This window comes from Pteropus medius, unplaced genomic scaffold (assembly GCF_902729225.1).
Source record: "Pteropus medius unplaced genomic scaffold, Ma_sr-lr_union100, whole genome shotgun sequence".
NCBI classification, from domain to species: domain Eukaryota; kingdom Metazoa; phylum Chordata; class Mammalia; order Chiroptera; family Pteropodidae; genus Pteropus; species Pteropus medius.
Genome location: NW_024352787.1, coordinates 7,284,739 through 7,310,607, shown reverse-complemented (window position 1 = coordinate 7,310,607; position 25,869 = coordinate 7,284,739). Strand labels below are relative to the sequence as shown.

The 25,869-nt window shown below is 31.5% G+C and overlaps 2 protein-coding genes across 3 annotated transcripts in view; one reads left to right on the top strand and one right to left on the bottom strand.

Moving 5' to 3' along the window:
• The window catches only part of CD36 (CD36 molecule (CD36 blood group)), a 265,165-nt gene that overhangs the window by 70,970 nt on the left and 168,326 nt on the right, over positions 1 to 25,869 (top strand). Inside the window, exon 1 of one of the 2 annotated variants that reach the window (XM_039849424.1) lies at positions 21,812 to 21,827. The exons of the other annotated variant lie outside the window; for it this stretch is intronic. The gene's annotated coding sequence lies outside the window, so the exon portion shown is untranslated. Of the gene's footprint in view, positions 1 to 21,811; positions 21,828 to 25,869 lie in introns of those variants that run through there. 2 annotated transcript variants of the gene reach the window in all.
• GNAT3 (G protein subunit alpha transducin 3) overlaps positions 1,383 to 25,869 on the bottom strand; it is a 47,542-nt gene continuing 23,055 nt past the window's right edge. The window contains exons 4-8 of the mRNA XM_039849426.1: positions 20,419 to 20,576; positions 15,548 to 15,676; positions 4,135 to 4,264; positions 3,791 to 3,944; positions 1,383 to 1,606 (exon numbers count right to left, since the gene is read on the bottom strand). Of these exons, the coding sequence (XP_039705360.1) occupies positions 1,416 to 1,606; positions 3,791 to 3,944; positions 4,135 to 4,264; positions 15,548 to 15,676; positions 20,419 to 20,576 (762 nt within the window). The 3' untranslated portion in view covers positions 1,383 to 1,415. The remainder of the gene's footprint in view (positions 1,607 to 3,790; positions 3,945 to 4,134; positions 4,265 to 15,547; positions 15,677 to 20,418; positions 20,577 to 25,869) is intronic.

Below are 25,869 nucleotides of genomic sequence, written 5' to 3'. Positions count from 1 at the left end.
ACAAATTTATTTATAACTCCTTTCACATTTTTGAAAATAAATCCAGAGACACTCTAGTTAAGGTAACTTACTGAATAGTGATCATTCTTATGTGTTTAGAAAGGAAATGTTACAGAACAATGAAATAGTGACACTTAGACAGAGCTACCTAAATCAACCTGAGCTACAGATTAGCAAATTGGTTAATTTATGCTTCCTTTGTCTCATTTAGAATATAAAAACCTAATTAACTCCCTTCTTTTTTGGAGTAGTTTTAAATCTCATGCCTTGACCCACAATTTTGATCTATATCACCTTCTTCAAGTGTTGAGAGTAAACGATATTGAGACATGCTTGAAAAGTATATGTTGTAAATGGTACATATTTAAAAAAAGAAAAGTTATTTTTTCTGTTCATAAATAGTATGATTTGGCTTGTAAGGCACCAAATTAGCTTCTAAAATGGAGGCTTTGACCATTAAGTATGCTGTGTAACATTTACAATGAACCCTACAGCACTAATAGAGAAGCTCAATGTTTTTCTTAAAAAAACAAAAACAAAAACAACTCTAATTACTCTTTCCATTTCTTATTCACAAAACCAGTGCTAAGACATTGAATTATTTTTCTCTCTTGCAGTCTAGAATCAACCCCAAACCGTCGATTGTAATAACATTCCTTGCTGCTCTGGAATAAAATGTGAGAAATGAGTGCTTGGAGAATTCTTGTTCAGTCTGAACAGGCATACATTGTTTACTCTGCTATACATGGTCCTCTGTTTTCAACTAGGTTGATACAAAAAAATAGATTATTGAAATCCTCAATTCTAAGTGTAAATTCAACATTAATGATATTTTCTAAGGAAAAAAAGGAGCAGATAAAATTGCACACATTTCTTTTGCATATATAATTTCCCAATAACAAGTACATGTACAGTGAACATTTTATTTGCAGCTGGTTGAATAGAAGTAATTGACCAATAAAATACCAAAGACTATTCATCTTTGAATAGTCTCGACAGTACAGGCACAGTTACATTATCAAAAAAACGAATGCCATTCAATATCTAGCCAATGGAAATAATATAGATTGCTTTGCATTTTTCATTGTTCTTGATTAAAAATAGACCACAATGTAGAAATGTATTTCTAAGCAAATTCGGCGTCAGTGATATGTACTAATACAGCATTACCAAAGTGTATGTTTTCAGAACTGAGGCCATCAAAGACACTCCCATTCTCAATGTCCCAGAAAAATAGAAACGTATGCGGATACGGGTGACATACATTAAAACTTAGCATGAAAACTTTTTGCTTTATAACACTAGTTATATTTATGGATAAGTTAACATCTATTAAAGCTAAATGCATCACATAGCACCTTTCCTTTTATATCTTAAAAATGTACATTAGCAAGAATGAAAGAAAAAAGGATGGATTAAAAAAGCCCACAGTCTTTCAGATTCTCTTTGATTATTATATCTGTAACTGCATCAAACACAAACTTGACATTTTGGGTATCTGTAGCGCAGGTCATGTGAGAATAAATTTCCTTATCTTCTTTTCTTAAATTCAGGTCTAGAAACTGGTTCTTAATGTAGTTTCCTGCATCTTCAAATGTATTTGGCCCTTGTTAAAAAATAATAAAATAGTAAACATTAATTTCATTAAAAATAAAATTATAAATATCTATGTTTTAGGATTTTACTTTGTGAGCTGCTATTTGATGTACTCTGTATAGAAAAATTAGTATTGGCAATGGTCAATTATTTGAGATTTATGCAACATCTATTTTGTGCTCAGAACTATGCTTACCCCACTGAGAGCTTCAGGTGGCTAAAATTTAACCTCATCATAAAAAAAGCTTGTGATACAGTAGAAGTACTGACATATTTATGAAACGAAGTGAGTAATAAAGCTTATTTTATATGCCAAAGGATGCACATGTATATATATATGTGGGTGTGTGTAGTTTCTTTATTTAATATGGACTAAATGAAGAAAATAATAGAAATTATAGGTGAATGAATTACAAAATGAGGTGTAATTGAGCTGGACATTGAGGAATAGCTAGAAGAGAGAAGAAAGTAGTATGAGTGAAAATCAAAAGTGAGTGAGAGTAGCCTGTACTGCTAGACTTGAGGATAGGGTTGAGAAGTAAATGTGCACTTTGGAGAATCTGATCGAATGGAAATAAAAGATTTTTATAGAGGAATTATAGAACAGATGTAGAACAGATGGTATGGGCCAGATCATGGACTTAGTTGCCAAAGAAAAAAAGTAGGTGAGGTGAGATATGTAAGACTATGTAGAGAACTATTCTTGACTGATGTTTCAGTAGAGTTAAATAAAAAGTCGATGAAGACTGTACTTGACAAGGTTTAGACTAATAGCAGGATATACAACTGATCAGTTGGAGAAAGACAGAAATAAAATAGGATGGCAAACAAATACAAAGCAGCTAAAAGAGACCTGATGACAGGCTTTATAACAGAATATGCTTAGTAGGGAGCTAACACAAACTAGGGCAATAGCATAAAGATTTTCCAGGTAGATAATTTTGTTCCCATTTTATTGTTACTGGCAAAATTATGGAAACAGTGAAAAGATCAGTGTTTGCTAGGGTTTGGAGGCGAGGGGACAGGCATGAATGGATGGAGTACAGGGATTTTTAGGGCAGTGAAACTATTTTGTATAATACTGTAATAGTGGATACATGACATGCGTTTGGTGAAAGCAGTAGAACCATATAACCCTATAACACAAAGTTAATCCTAATACAAACTACTGACTTTCGTTAATAATGTACCTATATCTGTTCATCAATGGTAACAAATATACCACACCAATGCAAGGTGTTAATTATAGGAGAAACCGTGGAAGCTGAACTGAGAGGGGGAATATATGGAAATTTTGTATTTTCTTTTCTAAACTAAAAATTGTTCTAAGAAATAAACTCTAGTAGTTAAAAGAAAACATATAGCCCTTAATTATGAGTCTATATTTAATCTGAAATATTCAATATAAAATCACTATTTAATCACATGATAAATCTGATATTTATATTAATATTTATATAGAAGAAAGATACAAGCACTAATTATAGATCAGCTCACATACATATTCTGGCAGGATGGCATGCTCCTAATAACATCCGGGCTATCAATGTATCTAAGTGGTGAAATTTGGCTTGTATTTGAGTTTAAATCATAAATATTTCCATCTAACACAATTTCATTAACAACAGAGCATATAACTATTTACCAAAAAAAAGCCTCCGACGAAAAAACAATCTTTCTATAGAACCTGAAATATATAGTCATTGATTAACAGAATCAGCGCTAAAACTCTAAGAACTAGAAAAACTGGACAAAAACAAGATGTCATTATTTTCAATTTGTTCGTGCTACTTCTGGAAACTTAATTCAGACTTTGAAGAGCCACTGAGATCTAATACAGCATTACAAGGTTTCATTAGAAAATACATTTAAAATGCCAATTTGAAATAAAATTTGCATTCTTATTATAATTTTTAAAACAATAGTTTACAATGTCATTTCATATTTAGAACAGCAGCCCTGGTCTATCTAACCACATCCCATTTATTCATTAGAGCTTTGTTTTAATGCAGAGTGTAGAGAAGATTTCTTCTTTATTTGTAAGATTCTTTCCTGTTTAGATCATACACATGACTCAAAAAATTATCACAAGTCTCAACCTGATAAATATTATATGTCAAAATCCAGACAGAAAAAAATATATACCTATACAATAACTTACTACTATGTCATTAAAGAAAAAAAAAAATCTTACCAGTGTACTCTGGAAAGCAGATACTAAGATGAACTTTGGTTACTTTTTCTTGAAAGAGATCTTTTTTATTGAGAAATAGAACAATGGAGGTGGTCGCAAAGTACTTGTGATTACAGATACTGTTAAACAGGTGAAGGCTTTCATGCATTCTGTTCTGTTTGTTTAAAAGATGAAAATGTGTAGGATTAGTATTTGCAAAATACTACTGTCAGGCGTTATAAACAAGAATCTAGAAATAGTAGCTATCTTTGGAAGGCTTTAATTGTTTTGGAAAATGTGGTAGTAATATTGGAAACCACAAACCCTTGTCTATCACTCTGGCCTTATTTTCCTTTCAGACTTACCACTTCTTCATCTTCCACTAGGACCATGTCGTAGGCACTGAGTGCGGCACAAAATATAATGCACGTAACACCTTCAAAGCAGTGAATCCACTTCTTTCTCTCAGATCTCTGTCCACCTACATCGAACATTCTTTAAAAAAATAAAAATAATAGAATAATGAATCTTAAAAATAGTCCCCATAATTCGTATTAAGATTTGCAAATAATGGATGCTCTCATATCTTTAAATGGTATTCTTTTGATTTTTCTTGATTATAAAATCAGTCTTTTTTGGCCAATTTGAAGATCAAGCACTAAAAAAAGGAATTTCATCTTTTTTTAATTTATGTAGACTAGAGTAAAATAATTCACACAATGACTTTGAGCACCTGAGAAATTTAAAGCAGTTTAGAGTTTTAGGATGAAATTTGTTAGCCTTAAGTGATTTAGGTCAAAGGCTACATACAGTCTTAAATTGACAGAATCTACAAGAAGACTGGAAGTTGTCATAGTTCTGATACTATGATTCTTTTGTTCATGGTGTAAGGTAGTGGCTCTTTCTTAGCTCTTCCTACTTTCATTCTTTTTTTTTTTCATTTAAATAATTATTTGAATTAATTAATCATGAATTAGAAGAATTAATATTGTTAAACTGTCCATACTACCAAAGCAATGTACAGATTCAATGTAATCTCTATCAAAATTCCAATGGCAATATTCACAGAAGTAGAACAAAGAATTCTAAAATTTGTATGGAACAACAAAAGACCCTGGATAGCCAAAATAGTTTTGAGAAAGAAGAACAAACTGGAGGCATTATGTTCTCTGATTTCAAACTATATAACAAAGCTATAGTAATTAAAATAGTATAATATTGGCATAAAAACAGACTCATAGACAAAATAGAACAGTATAGAGAGCCCAGAAATAAACCCACACATATATGGTCAATTAATTTATGACAAAAGAACCAAGGATATATAATGGAGAATGGATAGTCTCTTCAATGAATGGTGTTGGGAAAATTGGACAGCAACATGAAAAAGAATGAAACTGGGCCACTATCTTACACCATGAACAAAAGTATAACTCAAGATAGATTAAAGACTTGATTGTAAGACCTAAAACCATAAAACTCCTAGAAGAAAACATAGATAATAAGCTCTTTGACATAGGTCTTGATGATGATTTTTAAAAATCTGACACCAAGAGCAGAAATAAACAAGTGAGACTACACTGAATTAAAAAGCTTTATACAGCAAAAATAAAATAAAATAAAATAATAAAATAAAATCCATCAACGAAATGAAAAAGCAACCTACTGAATGAAAGAAAATAATTGCAAATCATATAATCATATATCTGCTAAGGGATTAATATCTAAAATATACAAAGAAATCATACAACTCAATAGCAAAAAAAAGTTCAATTAAAAATGGGCAGAGGTCAGAATAGACATTTTTTTCCAAAGAAGACAGATGGCTAACAAGTACATGAAAAGCTGCACAACATCACTAATCCTCAGGGAAATGCAAATCAAAACCACAATGAGCTATCACCTCATACCTGTTAGGATGGCTATTATCAACAAACAAACAAACAAACAAACAAAAAACCCAAACAAGAAATAACGAGTGTTGGTGAGGATGTGGAGAAAAGAGAACCCTTGTGCACCACTAGTGGGAATGTAAATTTGTGCAGCCACTATGGAAAACATTATGAAGTTTCCTCAAAAAATTAAAGATAGAACTATTATATTACCCAGCAATTCAACTTTTTGGTATTTATTCAAAGAAAACACTAATTTAATGTCCCATGTTCATTGGAACATTGTTTACAATAGCCAGAGTACAGGAGCAACCTAATTGTTCATTGATAGACGAATGGATACACACACACACACACACACTGGAATATTATTCAGCTAGAAAAAAGAATAAAATCTTGCCATTGCCATGGATGGACCATGAGAGCATTTTGCTTAGTTAAATAAGTCAGAGAAAGACAAATACTATATGATTTGTTTTACATGTGAAATCTAAAAACAAAAAAACAAATCTAACCTTATAGATATAGAGAAGAGATTGGTGGTTGCAAGAGGTAGTGGGTAGGAATGAAAGTAGCAGTGAACTTTTGTTTTTGTTTTTTAGTTTAAATAAACTGAATAAAATTTTTTAGAAAACAATTATTTTTTTGTATTCTATGTATTAGACATGTACTAGGCCTACTGTCACAAAGATGAAAAGATATGGTCAGTATCTTCAAAGAGCTTTCTGTATTGTAGAGAAAAAATCAAATACTTTGTTATAATATTAATAAATATTCTAATATGCAAGGCAGAATGTGAGCCCAGAGGAAGATTTAAGTAAGCCCGAGGGATCACAAGGCTATTCTTTCAGTCCCTTTAATATCAACCTTTTTGCTATTTCAGGACTTTTTGCACAGCCTGTCTCCTTTCCATTTGAAACGATTCCCCTTTTCCTTATATAATACTTCTTTCACAAATTAACAAGCCTTAGCATTAATATCTCTTTCACAAAGAAGGCTCTCTCTATCCCTTATTTACTTTCCTAATTATATAATTCTCTCTTTATTTCCTTAATAGTAATTGTTACAATCAATTTTATCTGGTTTGTTTATTTTTTACGTTTAACATCTATTATCTCTCCAACAGAATAGTGGCCTCATGAGGGCAGAGACATTTTCTGTATTAGTGATGGCTATAATCCCAGTGTGAGGCACTATGTCTGACACATAACAAACATGCAATAAATATTTGCTAAATAAATAAATACATTCCATGTTAATAGGATGGAGGGGTACTTTATGTAAAGTGCATGAACAAATCATCAAGGAATGAGAGAACATGGTGTGTTTGGGGTAAGCAAATAATTTATATTTTTGGAAACATGAAGATTAAAGTAAAACATTGAGGTATGTGGCCTGGTAGTTATTCATTTATTCATCAAATATTTATTGATCATGCCAGGCATTAAAGATTTAACGTCAAGAATTTTCTAATCTGGTGGTGATGGTGGTAGTGGTATGTGTGTATATGAGAATATACTTACGATATCCATATATAATAGGAAGTGTAGAGGTGGGTTATGATTTTGAAATGGAGTAATTAGAAACTGCAGAAAATATTAGTTGTATAAAAACTTGTGAAAATTAGGTTTGAGGGACTGAGCAAAGTGGAATCTAGAGAATAATGTTCTAGGTGGAGACAACAGAGGAAACAGCAAGAGCAAAGAAGTTGATCAGGCAGGAATAAGCCTGAGGTGCCAGAAATATATCTACTGGGTCTTTCATATTATATGAGAAGATTAGAGTTTATATTGCAGTCAATGGGAGACTAGGAGATATTTATTTTTGTTTGTTTGTTTATTATATTAGATTACTTTGATCTAAGTCCAGAAGATAGCTTTGATGAGGAGGAGACTAGAGGCAAAAAAAGAAATTATGGGGCTTATGTAATTGTTTAACCAAAAGATCTTACCAAGAAGCATCTAAACTGTACAGAGATTTCATTAGGTAATAACTATACTTGAGGTAATGAATGTCAATTAGCTGACTTATTGAAGATAATTGAAAGTACAATTCATTGTACTTCTCTACTACTTCGCATTTTCACATATAAACCAAGTAGAGAACAGATATATATAACTAAAATTCTTCAAATATATATAGTGTATATATACAGATACATAGATGATAGATGATAGATAGATAGATAGATAGATAGATAGATAGATAGATAGATATGTACCAATGCAGAATTACTTCATTCAGTAGTAGATTGAAAGGGAAGATGCTCGCAATATTTGAGATAATATTTAAGAGTTCAATAGTTATGTGGTTTGGAAATTTAAATTGTGTCAATAGAGAATATTATATGTGCTGCTAATTATAAAACCCTCTGCAGTTTCAGGCTTGCAAAATAAATAGAGGAAGAGAACAGAGTTTTGACTTCAAGCTTATATTATGTGAAAGTTAGCCAAAAAATTAAATTTTAAACATCAGTGCAATATTCTTGGAATCAAGGATAAAAAGTGTGTATTCAAACCTTTAAATTTTTAGTCAGTGTTTTGTTAACCAATAAAAGTAATTTGTCTTTTTTTTTTAACTTTGAAAAAAGAGTTTTATCTATCACTTTACTGAAATTACCAATATTGAAATAAACGATAAAATGTGAGAGAAAAGGAAATAGTTAAAATAACGACTTTTATTTCCTCTATCAATTTTCACATCACGAATTGTAATGTTTTAATCTTAATATAACACAACCAATATTTTTTTTTTACTATTTGCCAGGAATAAGGCTCCTATAACAATAACTCATTTAAACATTGCCATAAACTATAAGGTATATATGATTATTATTTTTATTTTTTAGTTGAGCCCTTTAAGAAATTAGCCCAAAGCTCATTAATTCAACTAGTATTTGTAGAGGTTGCTATGTGCCAGGTGCCATGATAGGTTCTGTAGGAATGGTAGTTATGCTATAAAAGTTGTTAAGCTTTGTTGATAATTTCATTAAATTTACAGCAATTTACTTAGACCAGAGATCCCCAAGAAGTACATAGTTTCTACAGTTAGCTCTTGAACTCTCATCAAGTGAATTGCAATTATCTTTGCTGTGGAATCTATCCTTCTTCCTCCAGGTCAGACAGTAGTTCTATGTGTTGTTGGACAGGTCACAGGGCACAAATTTAAAACTCTCCCCTTTCCGAGGGGTTTGTTTCATTCATTTAATGGGGATAATGTAGATTGTCTGGATTCTATGTGTTGAACATATGATGCATCATTTGTTGGCAAAGAAATGTGATATTTTGATTGAAATAAGATGTATTAACTTGTGGATTAGCTTGGTGAGTTGAGAATGGTGTATATATCACTAGGTTTAGACTCCTCGTGGGTTTTTCAAACTAAAACCACCCCTTGTACTTACCAGATTCTAACATCTAAAAACCTCCATAATTCTTGTTTTCTTTCTACTTCTAATCTTTTCCTCACGATTTGCTTCCATAGTGGTTATCCTATAATGGAGAGCTAACTAATTATGGAACCAGGTCAAAAGTCCCTAGATGAATGGAATATTTGTACTAATGGAGCCCAACGTCCAAATTCCACAGTAAGGATGATGATGCAGTAGAAACCAAATTCCAGGATACCTTAACTAAGGTTTTTTCATTAAACAGGGCTTGGGTGAGTCCTGCTAGCAATCATTTTGAGCCCTTTTTTCTCTGTTTTTATGGCCAACAAACCTATATCCATTCATTCTGATTGATATTTTCTTCTTTTATTCACATTTATATCTTCAAAAAGATTATATTCAAATTTCAAAAATCCGAGACTATTCTTAAAGTTACTTTGGATAACTGCTCAGATTCCCTGCATGGTGGCCAATATTTACCTTGGAGAGAGTAATCTTATTTCTCTCATATTGATAGTTTTTTAATTAAAATTTTTTTCCAGGGAGTCTCTAGTAATAAAAGCATTATTGAACTGAAATATTCATTAGCAAATCAGACCAGTACCTGGAATTTTGCTTTAATATTGATTCTCTTGGATATTCTGTTAGCTCTAAAAAAAGTTACATTTTGTTTAGCTGCTGTTATAGTAATTGATTTTTCATACATCTCTTTTCACTTTGGTGCTTCTTCTAAATTTTAATTTTGGGCTTATTTTAGAGGTGGAAAGTATCACATCCTATTGCAACAATTTGGAGATTCCCAAAGTAAGTATATATTTTACATATTTCACTGAAGAAGTATTTATACATGAGTGTGTATATGTGCATATTCCATCATGACCATTCCATGAAAAATAAAAATAGAAACTAGAGAAAAACACAGGTACTTACTGATGAACATTTGGTTTGGTCAAATCTATATAGACAATTAACAAGGTGAATGAGCATGTGATCCAGTTTAAATACCCTTAATTCCCTGAATAGTTAAGGTAAGCAGAACATCTTAATGATATTGAATGGAACTTGCATCCTCATTTTGGGTAAAGGGATGTTGTTATTGTTTTGTAACACATGTTCTCTTATTAAGTTTGATTATTTAGAATTCTTAAATTAAAATAAAGTTTTTAAATGCCTGAAATGTATGTTGCATCTAAAAATTGACCGACCAGGCTTTTAAGTGACGGCTGAACATTAATTATCTTTTAAATTGCCCATAGCATTAATATAAGGCAAGTCATCAGAATTTTATGGCTTTATATTAAACAGTTGACTAGACAGTTGAGTTTATGGTCTATTTTAAACAGTTAAGAAAGCTGTTAAGTTTTATAGGTTTATGATAAACAGTTGGCTAAATATTTATCACATATGATTATTCATTCTTCATATTAGAATAGATTATTAAATAATCTGCCCCTTATAGTGCTTGAAAAATTATTACATAATCTAGGATAGCTAAAAATCAATAATGCTATTGCAGCTGATTTGTTAAATGTCTTCACTCATTCTATAAGCATGTGACTCTCTTGGAAAAATCATAATTTCTTACATTTTCATTTATTTGACTGCAGAAAAATACAATCTAATCTCAGTAGAAATTTATTTTAAACTATTATATTGAATAGAGTTTATTCAAGATATTTGGCTGTATCACAATTGGTATAACTTCTTAATATGGCTACATATGACAGGGCCAATAGGTGGATCTGTGTCATCACTACATAACCATGGCAAAATGGCCTCATCAAATCTTTCTATTGTGCCCAATTCTAAAAATAAGGATAGATAGTTGCAGATATGACGTACATTCTAAATCCATTAATTGTGATTAAAAAACAGATTCAAAGGACTTACAACCTTAAGGGAGTCAGGGGCTCTAAACTTCCATAATCGTTAATACTATTATATACTTCTTACTAAGAGTGTGTATGTGTGCGTGTATGTTCGGAACTTAAAATGTCCACTAGATAATTCCCTAATTATTGAATAATATAATTCATAAAGTCATTAAAATAAATTCCATCAAATTATACATTATGCTATGTAGATTATTATTTTGGTAATATTAACCATTAATATACTTGAAACAAAGAGATAGTGTGCATGAGTTATTGCTCTATGAGACCTAATAGAGAATAACAAAGCAAAGTTGAGATTTAACTGCTGGGTAGACACCAGACTCACTCATGAGCTAAGATAACTCCTACCCCACAGAAATGAATACAGTGCACATGATTCAACTTCAAATTCAGGAAAATTATAATTTATTTTATATCAGATTCACTCAAATGTTTTTGGAAATAATTATGTTATATTTACAAAATCTAAAGCTCTATGTTGTAATATTTGCTGACCTCTTTTCCTTGGTTCCGATATAGCTTTATGTCCTTTCAATTCTGTTTTTGTAATCATGAAGCAATTAGGGAGAAAGTGACTACTCTATAATTTGATAAGTCCTTCTAAATCTGTAAATTCTTTGTTCTGAGGAATTATTTTATAACAATAAAAGGACTCACATTTGCACTGTATTTTTTATTTACATAGTACTTTAACATTTGTAAGGATAATTTATTTTATTAATTTGACAGAGTTCTGGTTTGATAAGAATTCTAAGTTAATTTCCATTAAATTAGGTGATGCATGAAGGTGATATGGTACATTGGCAGAGAGAATTTTTCATTTTGAAGTTCCTGTTTAAAATTCTAGAGTTCTCTAATTTAATATGTAAATTAAGTCTTTAGTTTTAAATAGTCATAGGATGATTTATGCTATGTGAATACAAATCAATGCTAATGTAATATATTTTAATACCTGAGCATTTACTGAAATGAAGTTGGAAGGTACGTTATTTTTATACTTCCTATATTAAAATACTACTGAATTTTACACTACAAAAACCTGTATGCTTTGGTTAATACCATTTAGAATTTCTCCCCAAAAGGTGACTTAACTGTGAGAATTTAAGGGATTAATATATCTCAATCTCTGTGACTAAACTAAAAAACATATTTAAATAATTTTAAAGAGTTCCATAAGAAAACCTGTAACTGTGATTTTTATATTTTATAGTAAAATTTAAATATTTTTAAAACTTTACTGTTTAAATTTTTTTAGAGAAATTCCCTTTATTCTCTTCTTCATAGAAGATGCTTTTTATAACATACCCTCATGAGTAAGAGAGAAAGCAAAACCTATTAAAAAAGCAAAAGACCTCAAAACCTTTGTGGATGGCAAAGAGGTAGCAGTTGAGTAGTGTGAAAAATGTTACGTCAAAATAAATGTTAACTGGGCTTCACAATCCAATTCACAAACACCTTACATTTTGGCATTGACACTGTAATAGAGAATTAGCAAGATCTTTCTCATTCATTCATAAGGGCCAGCAGTATATGAAAATAGAATAGAAGAACTCTTACCTATATGACTTAAAACAATGCCTCACAAAATTAAACACAGAACTACAAAAGAAAAGGAAAATGATCATGCACCAATAGAGGTCTAGAGGTCTAATTTGAAGAGGCTTATTATGAGGAAAATAATATCTTCAAAACAATAGTTTAACTTAAAAAATAAAACAAATGTATTCTACTCAGAATATTTGTTATAAAATTTATAAAAATTTGTATTATTTAGTACTGAATGAAATAGGTGTCCCAGTAAAAAAAAAAAAAAGAAAATAGAAAAAAGAAAACATACATTATTTCTGCGATTTCAATGATTTCATGTGTTCATTGGCAATCATTACACACCCTGGTTTTAGAAGCACAGACATGAAGTCCAAGAGAGTCTTGCCAACTAGAAGAAATCTCTTCACCAAGCTGTCATTTAATTTTATCCCACCTTCTCTCTTCTCTCTGAAGAGAATTATGAATGACCAACAACATTGGAAGAAGCACCTACTCTATAGAAAAAGAATGGTTTCCTCCTAATTTCCCTATAGCTCATTAGTGATATGCAGTGTAAGAAGTGTGTGATCTTTGAAGTTAGAGATTTGTGCATTCTCATTACATTTCTAGCACTTCTATGTATGATCTTGGGTAAATCTTTCACCTCATTTTAGCCTCCATTTTTTGATTCTTTATCCTACATAAAGAGAGCAATGTCCTGTTCATCATGTTACAGTAAGGGTATAATGATGATGTCCATAGAGTGTTTGGCATAGTACATTTTATTCATTCAGCAAGAATTGACTGTATGCCTACTCTGTGTTAGCCATAGTGATAATCCCAGAAGATAGAACTGTAAACTGATATGGTCCCTGGCCTTCTGGAGCTCAGAATATATGAGGCAAAAACAGAAACAAAAAGAGCAAATTGATAAAGAAACAAGGCAATTCATATATTTTAGTAAGTTTTTAAAAAGAGAAAAAAAAAGTGATATATCAATGGTGTAATGGCACCAGCTCACATTGTCATGGCTAGTAAGAGCTGTTTGTTTGCATTTCTTCTCAACTCTACACTTAATGACATGACATTGGTAGGGTAAAATTAACCATTGTCAGGAAATTTACAGCAAGGAAATCATTAAGGGCCACAAATCACCCTTTCCCCTTCTTCCTGCTCCTGAAAGTCTGTTCTTATACGTTTACCAGAACGCTACTGAGTGTAATAGTGACAAGGAAGCAAGGATGATTAATAATTGAGATGGTCAAAACTCTCTGAGGAGATAGCATTTGATTTGAGGACTTAATGATCAGAATGAGCCAGTCCTTGCAGAGATCCAAGGTCAGAGCGTTTCAGGCAAAGAGAACAGCAAGTACAAATGCTCTAAGGCTTGGAATGTTTGAGGAACGGTTATACAAAAAAAGATAATTTATGACAGTGACTATTTCTGAGAAGATAGTAAATTTGTTGGTGTTACAGAGAATGACCAGGGTTGTGAGCTTCTAGGTGTTTAATATGTGACATTAATTTTGAAAACCGGTTTTAATCCAGACAATCTAAGATCTAGAAAATTCATTAGCTTATGTAAGATAAGCTAACATCAAGTTTTAACTTTCTGCTAGGACTTTATTTCATCTAATCTTTACAACAAACTCGTTAGACAAGTAAAGTAAAGGTAACTTTGTTCCTCAACTATTGCTGCTAATTAATGAAGAACTCAGGCTGGAAACTTGGTAAGGCTAGGCTTAAGGGCTACACTTGGTTTCTAGTCTGTATTATAGTGAGAAATTTCAAGAGGAGAAAGGAGAGTAAGAAAGAAAAGAGAATGTGCCAAAAATGCTTTGGCAGGCCTAAGAGGGGCAGAAGGGAGAAGCCATTGGACTTGGGCTCCCAAAGGAAAACCCCAGAAACTGGATCAAAGATCAGGAGTCTATAGAAAATAATTGCCAAAGAGGCCCTGCATCACAGTGGTGACAGGACTAAAGACAAACTGCTTATATCGCCAAGAGGGGATGTTGATCCCAGTCTTTGAAGTCCCTTCATATAGGTTTGATCTTTGATTCATCTTCCAGAAAATTAACTATTTGTGGGCCTTGAAATTTATGATGAATTTTGAAGAAATTTTTTCTGTATTAACTTGAAAATATCCTGGCCATCTATATAGTAACTATTCTAATTAGATATTATGTATCACCAATTTTAATACTTAAAAAAGTCAAACTTTTGATCTCATTGAAATATTTTTTCTCACAAATTGATACAAATAACCAAACACCTTTTTTCTAATTTTTATACTTTTAAAAAATGTTCCCATTTTGCATACATGAATGCTTTTATTAATTATATTTTACTGATATTTTTTCTTTAGTAAGGGTAACATCTAGAACCTGTTTTAATGTTTAATAGTCCATCTTATCTATGATTCATAGGGAGAGGTACTTAAGTGTCAAGGGACATTTTCTAACAGTATGGTATGGATTTCTATTTCTTGGAATCGTAAATGAGTCCTTTTGCAATAGAATTTCTAAGAAAGTCTTGATAATGCAACAGCAATGAAAATAATAAACTAATTTTCATACAAAACCAATTTTCATACCGAGGTTTTATGCTTATAAAATAAACCTTGCTATTCCAGTAACTAGCATCACATTCAAATAATTCTCTTCTCAGTTATTTGCATTTTAAATTAAGGAAACAAATTAATAAGAATATTCAAGCAAATGGGAGAGTAGGAAGGCAAATGAAATAGGATCCCTGGCACCTGTTGCTTAAATGTTATTTAAATATATTTCCTTTTTTTTTCAAAGTAGAATATCAGTTTCAAATATGAGAAAAATAAAATTTAGCACCAACCTCCTCAAGACAGAGGTGTTTTTCTTGGAGGGAAGTTCAGGATGAGGAATGGTGTGCATAGCTACAGGAGGGTAATAAAGGGCAGTGGTACTCAAAGTAAACGAGGCCTAGTGAACATGCCCAAGGACTCACTGCACTTGAATATGGGTTAGAGCTTTTCTCTGTGAAGAAATATTGAGTCTGATGTATATTTCTATTGATAGTTGGAAAAGACATTTGATCATACCTGAAATGCAAGTCTTTAAAGGAGAATTGAGTTTCAATGATTCCAGTTGTTTTCACTCGAGAATGTAGAACATCTTGCTCATTGGGGACATATTCAGGAGCTGTTATTCTGTCCAAATCATTAAGGTAGCTAATAAAAATCAAAATAAAATAGCATATATATTTTTAACTTCGCATTTGAAGATATCAGGATTTGGTAAAAATAAATTTTTTGTTAGGGTCCGTTAAAATTATTAAACTCTAGACTGGTGCTTTTCAAACTCTGCTCATCAAAAATAAGAGCTTGGTGACCAGAATTTTGCAGAGTTCTGAGTATAGCTGGCCCATGGAGATGAAGCCTTTTTTAAAGGTAGATAGATAAATATTACCTTAGCTTGTATTTTATGAGGCTTGTATGGTAGATTTGCTGCTGTATAAATAGATGTTTGAGAGAAAAGTTCTCGTTATGGAACTTTCATCATCCAAAAAAATCCTACTTGTAATGGTAGTCACTAAACTAGTCTCAAAATGTTGTAGTTTGTATTTAGACACTTTGAATTTTAAGAATGATTGGTTTTAATATTGTAATTTGAACGTTCTTGTGTTGTTTCTCCATGGATTGTCTAACTTAGGACTCTGAACAATTTTTATTAAGTGCCATGATTTTATCCAATTAGCTCAATAAAAAAAAACCTTTTGACTTTCTTGCTGGTCCATGCTGGAACTAATTCATGAAATTGCTCAACCACCCTGAGCTAGCACTCTTGGATACAAAAAGCTGAATTTAGCTACTCCTGCCTCCTCTTCTCTTCCATTAGTGCATCAGTGTGTCTTACTCTTTCCCGGAAGCCATATTTAAAAGCCCTACTGTTACACAGCTGAATACTACCTTCTTTCAGCCCAGGATCTAGGAGTGGTGATAGGCAGGAATGTGATTAAGCCTGTGCTCTATAAGAGTCTGTTAGATTAGAGAAAATATTCTGCTTTTAGCTTCATCCCTGAAAGCAGATAAAGTCTTTAGACCAAAACAATATCTTATTGCTTTAAAAAAGTTGAAAACCATGGTTCTAGACTTTTAATAAAAAAGGCTTTAGTAGCTTAACAATATAGCTATTTCTGTGAAAATGTTAGAGAAATAGTCCAGTAAGATTTTTATGACAAAATTGACCATTATAATTAACCAAATTTATACAGAACCTTAAATATGAAGATCATGGTGAGCATACATCCATCTAGACAGATTTTGAGAAGTAGAATCCAACTGTATATTTGCTATTATTTAAAAGTTGAATTTTTTTAGGAGCTAACTTATAGAACTGTTATGCTGTAGCACCTAGCACAATGCCTTAAAAGACGAAGCTATATTATCATATTAAAAATATAAATTAAATAGCAGTATACATATTCTTGGAGGGTATTTCTTCTATTAAGCCGAAATAAATTGAGACTAGGCAAGTGCCCCAAAGGAATTTTGGCCAGAGACAAATAGATAATCACATTTTAGAAACATGAGTGTGTGTAATTTGAAAATTTATCATTATGTTTTTATTCTAATAAAGTTGAATTTTTCTTTAGAAAGAGGATACTAATCAAGATATAAATATATCAGAAAAAAGTATAGGGAAACTTCTATTGTTTTGTTATATTAGGGAATGTTCTTTTAAAAATTTTATTTTAGTTTATCTATTTTCTATTTTGTGAATCAAATTCCTTTGTGAATTCTTTATTCATTAAGTCTGCATATGTGGTATGTATACTGATGGTTAGCTGGTTCATGCAGGAGCAAAAACAAAACAAAAACAAAATAACACAAAACAAAACAAACATGCCTGCATGATAGAGATCAAATTTATTGTAATGATAGCTAAATGAATGCTTTGGTAAAGACACATTTTAATGCATGTATAAATGATTTCAAGCAAAACAGAAGTTTTAGCAGAGGGATAAATTTGCATATAAACGCTTATTTTAATAAACAAATATAGGATTTTGATGCAAAAGCCTGTGGCCTAAAACTTAAACCAAACCAGAGGCCTTAAATACATATAATTCAAATCACAAAAAAATCTGATTCTTTTTCTAATCTTGTAAAATAGTATTTTTTCCTGGTGAAGTCTATGTTAAATCAAAGCATATGGAATTTAAATAGAACACTAGACAGCTTCAGTCAGTAAACCATGAGGTATTAAAATCTTTACCCTGTTTGCCACACACTTTTCTTTCGGTTTACTGATAGTGATGGGGAGTGTGTGTGAGGAAGGTGTTATGTTGCCAACAACTGTTAAATAGAGATAGTAATAGACTGGTAAGATTTTAATGACAAAATTATATTACATTGATTAGGACTCACCTGTTAGCCTTAACTTGAAGAGTCTTTATATTTGAGAGAATAACAAACATCTCACTTTCACCAAAAATGGAAAAAAGAAGAGAAAGGAAGGAAGGAAGGAAGGAAGGAAGGAATAGCTGAAAGAATGAAGGAAGGAAGGAAGGGCTGAATACAGGCTGAAGGAAGGAAGGAAGAAGGAAGGAAGGAAGAAGAAGGAAGGTACAGAAGGAAAAGAAAGAAAGAAAGAAAGAAAGAAAGAAAGAAAGAAAGAAAGAAAAGAAAGAAAGAAAGAGAAAGAAAGAAAGAAAGAAAGAAGAAAGAAAGAAAGAAAGAAAGAAAGAAAGTAAGAGAAAGAAAGAAAGAAAGAAAAAGAAAAGGAGGAATGGAAGGGAAGGGAAGGAAGAGGAGAGGAGAGAAGAGGAGAGGGAAGGAAGAGGAGAGGAGAGAAGAGGAGAGGAAAAAGAAAAGAAAAGAAAAAAAAGAAGGAGAGAGAGGCAGAGGGAAGAAGGAAGAAAAGGAAAGAAAAAAGATCATTGTCTGATATAATGCATAAGAAATAGACATAGATATGATACTGATCTGATAATATATTTACAAGTTGAAAATGTGAATGTCATTCGGTATTGGAGAAAAATCTGTTGTTAATTTTTGGAATAAAATGATAGCCATTCGACTATTTATTTTAGCAAGCTTTTATTTCATCTTTCTTTTAAGGACCCCAAGAGTAAAAAAAGTTAACATTGAGTTTTTTATTTTATTTTATATAAAACATTTCATAGACATGGGGCTGAGATTGGGGGAGTGGGGTGGAGGTTGGGAATCAGCTTTCCTGTTATTCTATTGTCCTGCAAACCAAACCGGGCAGTTCGAAACCATTACAGCATTGGCAACATTCACAAGATGGGTGTAAATAGATATTGTGTACATGTGTTTAACTTGAAAAACAGATAAATGCTTTTAATATGAATCTATAATATGACAGTCCCAGTGCAAAATACATTTTATATGTCAAAACAAAGAAAAAAGCTAAAACTAAAAGTTAGAAAGTCCAGAAATTACAATAAAATGTCATTTTATCTGCTTATTTTCACCATACAAATATGGAAATATTTTTTGCTATCAAAGAGCAAAGAATTAATAAACATAATGAAAATATAATTGTAAATACATTTCTTATAGTATTTTAAGGGAAAATCATATTTAATCAATAATGTGTATCCAAAACTAATTACAGCTGTTTGTCTGTCTGTCTGTCTCTATCCAATTCATCTAACCTTTTCGTCCTCCCTCCCCAAAACTTGATTAAGCAATATTTCATGAGAATATTCCACATTTCAGTTTCTTATTAATTGCAATTGCCTTTATCAATGGTTCATATAGAAAAGCAGTGTTTTCTATATACATAGAACCCTCTTAATATTAAAATGTGGCTAGGCACTGGGACACTACAAAAACAGCTATTCAAGTTTATATAATCACAGGGTGATAACCATTTTCTACTTCATTAGAGAGACAAGAGCAGGACTTTCCTCCTAGGGCAATGCATCCATCGGGTTTTGGAATTTAAAATGAATGTGAATGAGTAATAGCAAAAGACTATTATTATCTTTTCCTAGAATTTTTATGGTTTCTTTTCTCTTCATAACCCTTCCCATCATGATTAAAAATGCTAAATATCATGCAAGTTTTATTGTTCTACCCTCAAATAATCTTTTATTTGTCTCACTTTCATTTTACTGTTTTGTTTTTTTTTAAGTACTACTGGCATGTTCTGTTGGGGGTTCATTAAAAGAACTGTATTTATACCTTTTATACATTCATATGCATGGACAGAAATATATAATAAATTATTAAATGATATTTACAAACATGTGCACACATGCTAATAGTATATAACCATGGGGTAAGTTAAGAACCACTTGCTGAAATGAAAATTTTAAATCATTTTGTAATGAAATTATAACAGTATCACAACCCCCTAATTTCCTTGTGGCTGTTAATTGCTAACTGGATGATATTAGCTGTGAAAATTATATAATCTTTCTTGAGACTCAAAAAGAATTTCACAATATAAAAATATTTTAAATATCAATACATTACTTTCTTCTAGAACTCTGTATCATGCTCATCAAAGCAATATAACCCCAAAGCATGTGTCATCAGTAAGATTACTTTAGAAGATGATTTCAGTAACATGAATAGAGTTGAAATGTATAGACTCAAATCACAGTGTGCATGTCACCAGTCTGTTCATGTTGAGTATGGTGCAAAATGATTAATTCTTTTTAATTGAGAGAATACGTTTACAACATATGAATCTTTTCAGGTAAATAGTTTTCAAATTAATTATTTAAAATGCTTCCCTGGTTATATTTTTTTTAACATCTCATTTACATCATTTTGATCATTTTAATTTTTTTCAATTACTTTTTATTTTAGTATAATAAAATATAAAGCCATTTACTTTTCTCATGTGACTACAAATCAAAGGTAGAGTATATGGAGTTATAATTCTTAATTTTAAATGTTTCAGCTAAAATTCCTGCCAAAATGCATTCACTTACTAAGCTGCTGAGTCGTTGAGCTGGTATTCAGATGATCTTTCAAAGCAAGCCTGAATTCCTGGGTCTCTCCATAGCCTTTTTATTACCTCAGCCAGTTCAGGAGTCATGCGACCATCTTCCAGGGTATTTTCCAACACACAAAGTTGTTGTCTGTCTTCCTATGGTAATGTTATTTGTGAGAAGGATAAAAATGTGTTTTTATTTGGAATCATATATATAGTATTTCAATTGGATGATTTTTATCTTATTTCTTTAGGTAATAATTCCATTGAACATCTATCAATATATCTTAACCTTAATAGGACTAAAGTTCCTTATAGTAGCTAGATGATGTCCAGAAGAGTTTTCCATTGCAAAAACTATGAAAAGTTATATGGAGAAATTAGGATATATTGGTATATATCACTAACTTCAGAATATGATGTCAAAAAAGTTAGCAATGTTTTAGTGTAAGTCCATTGAGCTCTCAGAGGGTCAAACTGCTAGTAAAAGGGTAATGAATATGATCTAAACTGACACATTGTCTTTCTTTGATCATGGCTATATTTTTTCCCAGGAAATAAAAATACCAAGTAATAGAGTAAAATGGAAAATAAAGCTCAATACTCTAAAACTCTAGTTTAAAAAATTAATATACAATATGATTTGTCATTATGTACTCATAATCATATATTTTCATTTCTTAATAAGTACTTGTAATATTTTGATTCACACGAAATTTTGAACATCCATGTAGATGTTGTTAATTGCATGTCTTTGGAACAAATCAATAGGGTAGAAGTCAAGCTCACTAAAAAAAAAAGAGAAAAGGGAGAATAAATAAAGAAAAGAACGCAAACGTCATTTTAGTCCTGATGATATGTTTGGAACTGACAAGAGCAGAAAGAAATGAAAATATATTGAATAAATAATATAGTTTATAGTATATTTAAACTAATAATCAAAACAGTTTTATGGCAAAAAAAAATAAAGATTAAGGATTTGAGTTTCAGAATAATTATTGACCATAATATTTGACCATAATATTAGAAGAAGCCTAGGCCCATATTCTGGTTGTCAGACTACAAAGCTTAACTTTTTCCTACATATATTATTATATTTACAAGACATTTTGCACATGCAATATCTCACACAATTCTTACAACAGTCACATAGACATTATATTATTTCAATTTTACCAATGAGAAATCTAAAACTAGGAGATTAATTTGCCAAACCAGTAAACACAATAAGCATCACAAGAGTAACACCTAAATATCTTTTGTGCAATGTCAGGTTGCTACCAATGAAATATGTCAAAAAAGAACTTGTCGCTTTTCTGACACAATTTAATTCATTATTATTTTAAATTGTGACAGGTTTATTTCACTGTTTTATTGAAAATCTGCTCTTTGCATGAACAACTAAAGGTATGTCTCTCAGTGTTAGAGGTTCTGTTAAGACTAAAAATCATATTTCACCTTTCTTCACATTCAGATTTAATTGCCAAACAAATTGATAAAATGACCATTAGGGCAAAAATTTTAAATAGCTCTAATCAAAGCCTTGATTTTTAATTTTTTCATCAGCACAGGGTTAATTTTAAAACCTTCTTCCAGATTAGCTGGATGTGAGAAAGAACTGCAAAACCAGCGAAATATGATCGAGTTACTTTTGTTGGCATCATCTCATTCGCCTCTTTCCACTATTAAAATGTCATTTAGGAGCAATGATGCAATGAAATAGTTGCCCAAACAGTTCTGTCCCTAAACGGAAAAAATTACGACTTGTTAGTATATTTTTACAAACCAAGCTAATATACTTTCATTCCTCTTTAAAGTTTTCTATTTTTAATTTAAATACATTTTGTTTGTATAAATATTATGAATATAATCTCACCTTGAATATTTAAATGTCATTAAGTCTTCTTTCACTAACATTTCAATCCTAGTACTTTCCTCTAAATGCAAGCAAGCCTATCAGTTTGGTTTTTTCTTTCGAGATTTTTATTTTTTAGTTTATTGCATTCATAGGTGAGGTTGACAGTGGTGATTTTCAAATCAGGCAGCAAAATATAACATGTAAGGTACTTCTTAAAAAATGCTGATACCAGAACCTCAACCAAACAAAATGAATTAGAATCTATGGGCATCAGGTTTTGCAAAGATATTTTAAAAAAAAAACTCCCAAGGGAGTCAGATGTGCAGCCTAAGTGAGAATCTCTCTGGCAATATACAGTTTTTTGTTTATTTGTTTTGTTTTACCATAAATAATATCTTATTGTATGTACTACATTTCATTTCTTGACGTTCTCCCACAGTTATTAAAAGACTAACGTGGTAATTTAAAGAATTAAAATTTATGTGTTTAATGGGGTAGGCCTACCAATTAAATTTGAATTTTAAAAATATATAACATCAAAACTAACAAGTAGTATAGGTAGTTGTCTCCTCCAAACAGCCAAATTGATTGAAAACTGAACTCCTACTGCTTATCTTACTCTTATAGTTTAAAAAACTCCAGTAATTTTCCATCAAACTCAAAAGAAAACCCAAATCCCTTACTGTTGCTCACAAGGCTCTATATGTTTTGACTCCTGTCTTACTTTTCACTCCTATTTCCTTCTCTTTCCATCTCTGTTCCTCTCTCTCTTTCTTCAAGAAGCGCTGGACTCCTTACTGTTTCTTGAACTCACCAAGCCCCTACTTCAGAGCATTCGAATGTCTGTTTCCTTTATGTCTTTCCTGTCTCTCACTTCCTACTTCATTCAGGTCTCTTCCCAAATATCTTCTGCTCAGGGGTGCCATCCACAGGCACCCATCCTTCCATTTTTTATCTAGCCCCTTACCTTTCTTGATTTTTTTTTTCATAGTACTTACTACTTATGTAGTACATATTTCTTTATTTTCTAACTTTTATATTAGACTGTAAGCACTTGAAGGAGATTTTATTTATTTTGTTCATTTGTATATCCTTAAGGTTGCAAACAGTACCTAATACATAATACGTGTTCTTGAAATGTTCTTGAAATATTGTTGAATGAGTAAATCAATAAAATAAATATGCTAATTAGCTCATACCATGGGTTCTAGAGAAACTTTAAGGGATCTCCAATCATTTTCCACACTTTTCAAAAAGCTCCAAGGGGAGTTGAGTGGCATCCTGAAGAAATTTTATTTCCTTATAATTTATTTGGAAAAGCTTGGGAATTGTGGCGATTCTAGAATGGCTCATTTTAAGTTGCATAGTTTTGGAACTGTGTTGCTTAGAAAGCTAAATATATATTTTCTCTACAAGTTACCCAAAACTTCATCATTAATATTAAGAACCTCAGGTGGTCCTAGAACTTCATGAAACTCATTCTGAACCGTAGAGTCATATTTCTAAAAATTTCAGAAAATATGTATCAAAGGAAGGAAAGGATATCTTAACCTAGTAATTTGAGGAAAACGCCGATTTAAAAATGCCATGTTTGTTGTAACAGATTTTCAGAGCCTTTGAATACTAATATTGTTTACAAATTTTCAAGAAGCTATAATACTATGTATGTTTGTATCCCAGACTGATTTAATCACAAAACTTTTTTTATAGAACGTCTTGAGGAATTAATATTCTTTGGTTTAGGTTTGAGGATTCATTTTGTAGGGTGCTATGTAAAAGATAATCACAAAAACACCCAAATTGTGTTATAAAAGTGTTATAACTTTCAGCAGTCTTTTATGTTGGTCTAGTGGATGTTTTAGGTGTTCTAAAATAGAATATAATAATATTCAGAGAAGATAAATAGAAATTTACTAAGTGCCTTCTTTATGCCCCCTCGTTTCTTCAGTTTTACTCTTTATGATCTCTATAGTGATGAAATTATTCTATCAAATATTAAACCAAGTAAGAACAAGCCCCTTTTAAACTACAGATCCTATCTCTCTCCTACTCCTCAGCTATCATTTCAGAAATTGTCTTTAAACCATTTCCATATCCTCTTCTCATTTCTTAACACACTTCATTACATTCTGTATCCAAAACTCTTTGAAACCTCTCTCATTATATTCCCAATGCTATGTATATTATTAAATCTAATAGATTCTTTTAAATATACTTCATTCTTGACCTCTTAAGACTTTCAGGATCTAACCTATTTAGAACACTTCTCTTGAATTCTGTGATTCTATACACTTCTGGTTTTGCTCTTACTATTCTATCTTTTCCTTCAAGCTTTCCTGTTATCCTTTAGTGACCAGAATATTTGGAGTTTTTCAACACTGAGACCTAAGTCTCTATTCTCCTTAATGCCCTTCTTAAATCAAGAACTTGTCCTCTGCCATCCCATCTACTTCTTTAATATAAATTATATGCCATAGTGTAATGATATGCCAATAACGCCAAGATTTAGATCTCTACCTGAAATATCTCTTTTGAACTTCAAGTGCACTTTTCAACTGCTTACACATGTGACGATCTCACAGAACTTACACAAACTCAACATTTTCAAAATTAGACTAATTAGTTCTCCTGCAACCATACGTCATAATTACTTGTTCAATATAATCTTTCTTCTTTGAAGGTAACCACTATTTTCATCTCATTTACTGTTGATTCTTCAGTATAACTCCAGTGTTCAGAAAGATGTCTGCCATAAAATAATAGTTTAATAAAAATATTTTTAATGATAAATGTGTAGACTTCAATACATAAATTTTAGTGAGCCTACGTTCAAGGAGATTAATGAAAAGTAATAATACCCAATATTTACTGGGAGCTTACATTATGCAGTAGTTGCCTAGGGAGAAGCACTCTAAAGGAAGCCAGGAAAAGTGGATTTTGCTCTCAACTCCAGAATTTAAGGGAGGCCCAGTTGCTAATCCTCTTTGGCCCTTATTTTTCACATCTTTAAGTAAGAGGGTTATACCAGGTTGTCTTTTAAGGGCCAGTTTAAAATCCTAGATTCTTAGGAAAAGCCAGAGTCAAGTAATAACTGACCTAGCCTTAAATAAAAACATGATGACTAAGTCATAGAGTGATGCAGAACAAAACGATATTGGGGTTCAATTTCTGCAAGTTCTCCTATTACACGTGAGAGAAAAACTGTAACCCAGAGAAGTAGGTGACTTACTGGAGCCAAGCTGTGGGGACAGCTAAAATTGGAAGGAGAGCATAGCACAACTCCTGATTCTACGAACTGTTTGCCCTAAGGACATTACCATGCTCTTTGTCAGAAAGTGGCAGAACGAAATAAGATTTACCATGTCCTTTAAAATTAGCAGCATGATGTTCCTCAAACAAAACAAAACAAAATTAAAAGTAGAAATACCATATGATCCAGCAGTTTCACTTCTGGGTAGCTATCAAAAAAAAAATTCTAATTGGGAAAGATGCATACATATTTATGTTCATTGCAGCATTATTCACAATAGCCAAGATATAGAAGTGGCTATAAATGAATGGATAAAGAAATTGTCTCTCTCTCTCTCTCTC